General features: G+C 37.8%; 1 protein-coding gene across 1 annotated transcript in view; it reads right to left on the bottom strand.

The window, feature by feature from the left end:
* The window catches only part of INO80D (INO80 complex subunit D), a 25786-nt gene that overhangs the window by 8052 nt on the left and 8376 nt on the right, over window positions 1-9358 (bottom strand). Inside the window, exons 5-7 of the mRNA XM_072418712.1 lie at window positions 6309-6417; window positions 1422-1646; window positions 528-637 (exon numbers count right to left, since the gene is read on the bottom strand). Of these exons, the coding sequence (XP_072274813.1) occupies window positions 528-637; window positions 1422-1646; window positions 6309-6417 (444 nt within the window). The remainder of the gene's footprint in view (window positions 1-527; window positions 638-1421; window positions 1647-6308; window positions 6418-9358) is intronic.

Below are 9358 nucleotides of genomic sequence, written 5' to 3'. Positions count from 1 at the left end.
TTTTTTGATAATATCATGATTACTTTGTATTGGATTCAATACAGTTATTTTGTATTAAATCCAATACAAAATAATTTACCACTGCACACACAGACGCATGCACCGATGTCACCAGGAACTCCCGGGGAACGTCAGTGCACTCGCCAGCTAAAGATTGGACGAAGAGGATGTGGCCAGAGGACGGGCACGAACAGACAGGACGCTTGAGGACGTCAATGGGACCAGGTACATGTTTTTTCTTTATTTTTTTTAGCTATCCCAAGTGTGGCTCGGGGGTTACCGCTTTTAGCGTGTTTTTTTAATCCCGTGCCACAGCTAAGGGGGTTAACTTATTTTATAACGCTTGTGCATCACATAGTAGGTGGATTTGGTACTTGTTTAGATTTTATTATTTATTTATACTTTAACATTTAATAGTATCATTTAAGCAGGTTTAAAAAGAATCAGCATGAATTTATTACAAGCAGTTTTGGGGCAGTATAATGACACCCTACATTACCGCATTCACTTTTTGTAAAAAAGGATACGCTGAAAACAGTGTCTAGTGTATGGAAGGGCACGGTTTGAGCATATTTGACTCTTCACAGTTGCACTGCAGAGTATTGGTTCTGATCCTCTGAGCTCTGGTTGAATAGGTCTGTAATTAAAAATTAAACATGTATAACCAACGGGATAAATATGAGCAACAGAAAGCTGTGGAGGGAGGGAACTATAAAAACCTCTCACAAAAGTCAAAGACAAAAACCAGATTAACAATAACAAAAAAGATAGTTATGTCTCTAAACCTAACTGTTGGAGAGCTTTCAGAACAGTCCAACATTAAGAACTAGTTATTTGAGGTCTGAACGTACAACAAAATACTCTAAAGTACATCAGGGTATTTACATTCGAACATTCTGTCAGCTAATTCTTCATTTAAAGTGAAACTACCAAGTCCATCAATAAACATAAATGAGTTTTACTAATAATAATAATTAGAAAACCTGTGAAAGTCTTAGCTGTCGGTGTGCACAGACCAGACTGTGCAATATTGTCACAATCATTTTCTAACCTAAAAAAACACATTTCTAAATTCAAGAATTATTCTTGAACTTTGCTTGGAATTCAGCTTTAATTTTGCCCATTATATTTAGAAGTCATTAGCATAATAAAGTCCAGTAAATTTCAATATAAAAATGCAGAGGTGCATTAACTGACTAGTACAGAAATATAGGGGTGTAGAAATCTTAACATTTACGCACAAACATTGTTGGTTTCCTCCATTCCATCTCAGCCTGCAATTGTGAAGGCAAAATGAGACACCTGTTTTTACAAGCAGGTGGCTCTGCAGGTGAAATGGAAACAGCCGGTTACAAAGAAATGTGAAAGGCTGTCAGTTAAATAGGATAAAGGATTGTTTTCTGTATTTTATACATCCTTACCTAGTTTTCATATGTGCAGCCATTTGCAGTTCTTGTATCAGTTGTCCCGCAGACTCCGGCTCTTTTGTGGCTGCTTTCTGCAAAGCTTTCCGGAATGTGTGGCGATACTTCTTATGACACGATTCTGCTCGCTCCAGGCGGCAGAGGTGCTTGTATTTTTGTTGAAAATAAGTGCAAAGTTGTGCAACCCTGGAGCTCCTGCTGTGTGCTTCTTCAGCATTATACCTACAAGATATAAAAAGGAAGAACAGAAAATTAGAAAATAAGTAATGTTTTTTTACATACAGTTCTTTTACACCCAGAAATTACATTTTATCAAAACTAAGGGTTTTTTTTTGCCATATTTTACATTGTGTGACAAACCAGTACGACAAAATTATCTTCCCTGTAGCAGTTGTACTTTACGGCTAAGTGAGTTAACACAAGGCGTAACACAGATAAACATGCATGCATTACTAACACAACGGTGTGAACACTCTTGCAGTCCCTTAAAGGTGTATTTGGGCTTTAAAATACTTAAAAACTTCAAACCATTTGTTCAAACTTCAAACTCAAAGTAGAGGACCTTTCAAACATGGGGAATTTTTTCGTCACACAATGAGATTTGCGTAAACGTTTACCAAATCTGTTTTCAGTATTACAACGAATTTCAGAACACATAAAAAAGAAACTAAATCTTTTTTTTTTTTTTTGCAAAATATAAAAACAGAATAGTTTTAAGCAAATAGGTAAGAGACATGTCAAACCTCAAAATTGCATGCACCCATCTACTATACACATGTGAAGGGGTAATATGCCCACTTGTATGTTTTTTTTTTTTTATCACAAGTATGGAAATTATTTAGCTACTAAGTCATGGGTTAAGCATGAGTTTTAGATGGTCAGAAACTAGAAATCATCTATGGATAATAAATTAACTGGCGTATCCAGCTCATCTGAAAAAGGCCAGCAGTAGGCCAGTGTTTCCAGGACAGCACGGAGAGAGGGAAACAAGTTTAATCTGTTCGCTGAAATGTCATGGCTTTGCATACAAAATATTGTACAACGAAAGCAGGCTATGATTGTAGAAATAAATGGGAAGATGGATAACTATGCAGGAGACTGTGTGTACTGACACAGTTGGAAGGAGCATATAATCTACATGTAGAACAAAAATGAGGGGTGAATTGGGCAGACCAGATGATACAGCTAGATGAGATAAGGCAGACCACAAGCCATGATGAGAACATAAGAGATACAACAATGACTTCATGGTGACTGCTGAATAAGAGTAAACTTTTGTCCAAGCATTTCCTTACGGCTCAGAGGATAATAAACACTCATCTTTTCCTTTTAAATATTTAAAAAAGCTACCAAGGGCACACAGCTAAACCTGCTAACTAGAACATCACAAGCTGTCTAAGGACAAAGTCCGATGCCCTAAGAATGTGGGGGTCAGAGGAGAATTTTTCTTTCTGAATACATTATGGGGTTTTTTTTGTTGCTCTTTTTTAAAAAAAAATGTCTTAAAGCTGATGAGAGATTCATTCTTGTGAGGTTTTATGAACAAATATGGAAACCATTTGGTACTATCTTGAAGGTAAAGAGTTTTTTAAGTTTGGGTTGATCTGTAGCTTGGCTTCCAATATCCACATGCAAATTTATTAGTTTACCAAGTTCAAAGGCCGGTTACACAGGGAGTGAGGTAGCAGGAAATAGAAGAGGGCAGGAAGAGAAAAGCTATGTATTTGGAAGGAGTAGTCACCTCTGTGTGCCTTGACAAGGCCTTCATCTTAACTAACACAGAAGTTTGTATAAACCATTGGAACAGAAATAAAGGTCAGTTAGGCAACAATAACACTGGGGAACAATTCTGAACAATTTTTTTGTTGACCTAAATTTTTAGGCCTATTTACACTAAAACAGGTATGCGGATTCTGAAAGTGCAGTTAGTTTTCATCTATCACGTCAGTTTTTTTCTCTACCGCTTATATTAATGTGATCACTGTAGCGTGGATTTGTATAGGCTAATAATTTACAGACAAGACCGTGTGGTCAGAGGTTGTGCGCTGCTCTACGTAGTGAATAAGCAAACTTTATTTTTCTACTTAGACACGTATTCCCTTTTTTTCAGATCATGTCTGGCTCTGCTGTTTCTTGTCGTAAGTGCCTAGACAACCCTGATTCATTTTGTTATATCTGTGGCAGTTTCACTATTCCCAGTCAAAGGGCGAACATCAGCACATTTGTGGAGCAAGCCTATCTGGCATATTTCAAAGTTAAACTTGGTGATCAAGATAAGTATTGGGCCCCTCATAAGGTGTACAAACAGTGTGTCGAGGATTTACAGATGTGGACAAAGGGAACACGTGATAAGATGCCATTTGGTTTACCTATGGTTTGGTGAGAGCCAGGAGATCATTTCAGTGACTGTTACTTTTGTATAGTGAAAATGTCAGGATAAAACAAGAAAAGTAAATATACCATGGAGTATCCTAGTCTACCATCGGCTATACGCCCAGGGGCTCATTCGTTTTCGTTACACCACCCCCTCCTAAAGAACATGATTATGGTGATGAACTAGGTGACAATAATGATGGAGTTTGAAACTGAAGAGGACTCTGTTCGTAAGGGATTGATCAGCATGAGTTAAGTGATTTGGCATGTGATTTGGGACTATCGAAGAAGGCTTCAAAACTCCTAGCATTAAGACTGCGTGAGAAAAACGTACTTGAAAAATGAACAAAGGTATCGTAATTTCAATCCAGAGATATTGCAGTTCTGCAGTACTTTAGAACTGACAGTGGCTTTGTGTATTGCCATAAAATACCTGGTTTAATGGAGGAACTGGGAATTCCAATCTATAACTCAACTGAATGGCGACTATTCATCGATAGCTCAAAGTGAAGCTTAAAGTGTGTCCTCCTTCACAATGGCAATATATTTGGGTCAGTCCAAATTGGCCATTAAGTTTCCCATTGTGAAGAATATGCAGACATAAAGAGAGTAATTGAGTTGCAAAACCACCAACACAATTGGGTCATCTGTGTTGACCTTAAAATGGTATGCTACCTTCTTGGTCAGCAATACGGATACACCAAGTATCCCTGTTATCTGTGCATGTGGGACAGCCGAGATTGTGACAGGCATTTGGTGGAAAGGCCTCCAAGATATGCCCTAATTTCAGGTGATCCAAACATTCTACATGAGCCACTTGTTGATAGAAAGAATATTATATTCCCACCTCTGCACATGAAACTGGCTGGTGAGTTTGATGGTCCACAGGTTTGGCAGCTCATCAAGATGAACATTTCATCAGTACAATGTTGGAAGGCAAAAAGAATGCTTGGTTATCATTCAATGCCATTGTCAAGGACTTACTTGGAAACAAACGAGCAAATAATTACACAGAAATTGTCCAGAAACTCTTGGAGAGCTACAAAATGCTTGGTTACAATATGAGCATCAAGGTACATTTTCTGCATAGCCGTCTTTCTAACTTCCCGGAGAACCTTGGTGCAGTCAGTGATGAGGAAGGTGAACGATTCCACCAAGATTTGAAGGTCATGGAAGGACGGTATCAGGGTAGGTGGGATGTACATATGATGGATGACTATTGTTGGAGCATCCGGCGGGATTGTCCTAACACTGAACACTCCAGGAAAAGCTATAAGCGTAAATTTTTAACTTAACTGCTTACCCAATTAATTTTCAAATATTTTACTGTAAATTTAAAAAAACATTACATACAAGTTATTATTTCATTATTTTTTAATTGTATGTACAATTTGTTTGTTTTTTGACAAAAATAGAGGATACCCTGTATAGTAAAAACTTGATGTGATACCAAAAAAATGGGGTCATTTCTGAATTCATCACCCAAAAATTAGTAAAAAAAAACAAGTGTAAAATCTAACAAAAAAAGCGTTCCCCAGTGTAATTGTTTATTTTCTTTGTTATATTAACTGGGGTAATCGTTTAAAGTTGATTACTTATGTATGCTTTTGTATGAATAAATCCACTATAATTCACCTGTGCCTGGTGCCTTCATTTGTTTCTGTAAATATTATTACACCTTTAAATCAGAAAAGATATCCCTGTATACCTCATTTGCTTAAAATTGCTTGCAAATTGTTATAGAACAGAGACTAATATTTAGCTAAAGCATTCCATTATCCAACCCCAATCTGGCAGAAAATATTGCAATTGCAAATTCAGGAAATTACATTTTTGTTTCGATTTTAAAGAGTTGATTATCCTCTAAGCTACTCTGAGATGAAACATTTTTGCTATGACCTTCCAAGGATTACTAGGAGAACATATTTATCTGTAAACTACTTGAGATGTACATTCAAAGTGTAAAATTGTGTTTGTGCAGGAAGCTTTGTTATAATTTGTTTGCAAGTATTCCGGAGTTCACATACACTTGATATGCGATGTTACCATAAGCATGTAGATACTTACATTTCGCTAAACTAAATAATAATAAAGCATGGAACTGCTAGTCAAACTGATCTAAAATTCATCAGTCAAACAATTATCACACACATATCAGAGATATTCTTAATGGGAGGCTACAATATCTATGGAAAGGTCCTTTTATTGTTTTAAATTGACAAATAAACAGTGAATACAGGGCACACTCATGACACAAAAGTCACAAAGACATTTTAAAGAATGACCATATTGGGGAAAAACAGCAAACTTATGGTGCTGGTCTTCAGTACGGGTAACACACACATACAAATCACTTGCTCGTGATTTTTTTCGGCCTATGGATTTTATTTTATGAAGATAAAGGATCAAAAACACATTTTAATTCACAGCAACCAAACTAATTAAACCAGTGCAGAACATGCAGATTTTTGTTTGGTTGTTTCATAAATGTGACCTCACAAAACAACTTACTTTTTGCAGTCGTGTTGGAGACTCTCTCGGAATGACCATGCAACTTGGTAGGGAGATGCTCGATCTGATTCGTCTTGCTCCTCACTGCTGTCTTCCGACCAATCCAGCCCTGTTAGAGGGAAATAAATGAAACAATTTATTTAGATCTTCTTAATTTCTTCTGGTATAAATAATGAACAACTATTAAGGTAACTGATTGATTAATTGACATACAAGTGATTTAGGTTAGGTGGAGACTGGCAAGTCATGTCAGCCTATAATTTAATATATCTGCTACTGCCGCAGAAGCATCTTACTACAACTTGGTTTCTTTAAGTGGGCATTCCATGAGTTTTTGTAAGTAGATTTTCTTTACGATATGGAAGAAAATTTGTAAATTTATTTAGAGTTCTTTCTAAAAATGAGCATTTCCTGGTATGGCCCTGCAGGGGGGGGGGGGGGGGATTGACATGAGCTGGGTGGGAAGAAGCTGTAGGCGGGTGGTGGCCCGTGTATTGTGACCCAACTCTTCAGTAACCACCCAAAATCAGCTGGAGAGGGGATGGGGAGAAAGACGGAGCGGCACCCCGCTGCGCGCTCTCCCCCTTCGCTTCTATTACGATCATTTGTCATCCATCGTCCATGGATCCGCCAGGACAGATGTTCGGATGATGGACGAGGGGCGCTGTACACACACCAGATTCTCGACCGATATTTGTCCCTGAGCCGATTATCGGACGAGAAGCTTTGCAAGTGTGTATGTAGCCTTATGAAAGAAAGTGTGTATTGTGTTGATAACAAGAGTAATCAACCTATAACCTGATAAATATTGCATGCACAAACAGTGATGGAATTTAGGTATAAATCAGAGACAGGCAAACTTCAGGAGCCAATCAGATGTCCTATTATTGAAAACTGACCTAGCTTCTATAGTAACGTTTTGGTTACTGCAAATCCCAAAGTTAATCATTACATTTACCTGCATGTCCTTGGACAGCACCGTGGATTCTAGACCTAGGCTGCAAATAGGAATAAAAACTCCCCCAGCCCCTTCTTGGCCTTAAGCTTTATAGCAGTCATTGAAATTTCAAATTACAGAGCCTCTAGTGCCCACTGGTTCAGGCAATTTGATTGCTGAATCACCAGAATTGGGGGTTAGCTTTAGGAAGTTGGGTGCCGATGTACATCCTAGATAAAAAATACAGTAGACTCCAAAAAAGGAGACTAAGCCTAATGCGTGCTTACATTCAAAATCCACCATAAGGTCATACTAACTGACAAGAGAGACATGAAATGTCTCATTTGTCCAAAAAACTAACTCCCTAGCTCCTGGTGGCTTTTTGTTTAAGCACTAAGCTGTACACGCAGAGGTTATATCATACAATGACTGAGAGGGATGGCAGTATTCACAGAAGTCCTGTTATTGCTGCAGAGTGACCGCACACAAGTAAGTATGTGCAATATTTGGTAATTGTAGTGTGCATACTTGCGGATTATGGCAGAAACTCACCACCCACTGAGTTTAGTTCCACTTTAAGGTTAACAAATGTTCTTTTAGGAATTATAAGGCACTTGGTATTTCATAGTTTACACCAGATCAAGTTCACCAAAAAAATATCTATGTCTATTTGGTAACAGAGAAAATGCTTCAAAAAGCATGGACTGTAATATTTTGTATGCCACTGCAGACATACTTTTTGTGTATGTCTATTCTTTTGATGAGTATTGGAACAAAAATCTGCAATAAACAGTAGTGACATAATTGCTTAGTCTGGTCTGGCCATGTGAAAGACTGGTTTGCATAAAAGAACCATTTGGGAAGATCCAAATGTTCTGACACAGAACACAGAGATGCTCTTTCAAGTGAGCCGATTGCAGTTCTGTTGAGTAAACATCTGTGCCCTCACATAAACATTTTACAATGTAACAAATGTTTGTAGTTTTTCTGTTTATATTGCTGTCCATAGAAGCAAATCAAAGGAATCTGCAATACAGCAGACCAACATCTCACTTCACTCACTAAACAGATTCCTGACACTTTATAAATCACAAAGAGAATCCAAATAGAATGTGTTGGCAGTGTTCTGTGTACGTTGAACATGTTAAGTCATAAGCATTGCCCACTATACCTAAGCATTGAATTCTACAGATTAATTATCAGTCTTAAAGCTGAAATCCTGGAATAAAAGGAAATTTTCTTGCAGTGAGGCTACTCATATAGACAGATAGGCTGTCAGCTTGGCTTCCCTTCAAGTCAGTATCTAATTTTTGGTCTGGCCCCTCCTCACCTACAGAGCGGGACTACAGGTACTAAAATGTAGGGAGCTACAAAGTTTTTGGGATCCAGTAACACAAGATTATTACAGACAGGCAGCATTTTCTAAACATGGCCATACTGAGTCAACAACCAGAGGTGCCACCAAAAATGGCCAAGAGGACCAAAATACAACCCATAGTAGGTAAAGGCTCCTAGAAAAGATATCCAGCTGGCATAAAGCAAATAAAAAGTATAGTTGGCATAGGATGAGAAAAGTTAGTCAGTTAGGGGCAAGTTTAACAAGTGCAGAGTTTATCTTTAAAGTTAATTGAAACTTCCTGTTTTAACAAGGGAACATACCACATTTCATCTTAATGCCCAGTGCATAGAACAAAGGGCAGATCTGCTCTCTTTACACCAGAGTTTTATCTCTAACTAGTTGGTTGCAGCATATTAGGATCCTCAAATCTGACCAGTTCAGGGAAAATGAGAGTTTCTGTCCCTTCTTTGACATAACTAGAGATTGTAAAGTTCGTTGCTAGAGGAATAATTGTAACCGGAAAGCACCGGTGCCTCAGCACAAATCTGACCTTTATATTAATGGAGTACAGAGCAGCTTTACCAACAGGTCCAAGCAAACATTGTAAATATTTTTTTAAGTAGGAAAGGGTTACAAACTTATGCTTGTATTGCTTTCTGGTTCCCATTTCCGAAGTCAAAAACCAGAAAGCGAGGGGAAATCACCTATGGGAACCTTTTTTCATTATCAAAAACAAGAAGTTTGGTCAGTAGTCGGGATTTAACCATTTAGAAT

The sequence above is a fragment of the Pyxicephalus adspersus genome, chromosome 7, assembly GCF_032062135.1.
Source record: "Pyxicephalus adspersus chromosome 7, UCB_Pads_2.0, whole genome shotgun sequence".
NCBI lineage: Eukaryota > Metazoa > Chordata > Amphibia > Anura > Pyxicephalidae > Pyxicephalus > Pyxicephalus adspersus.
Note: the sequence above shows the minus strand (reverse complement) of the source record. Positions and strands in the feature narration are given on the sequence as shown.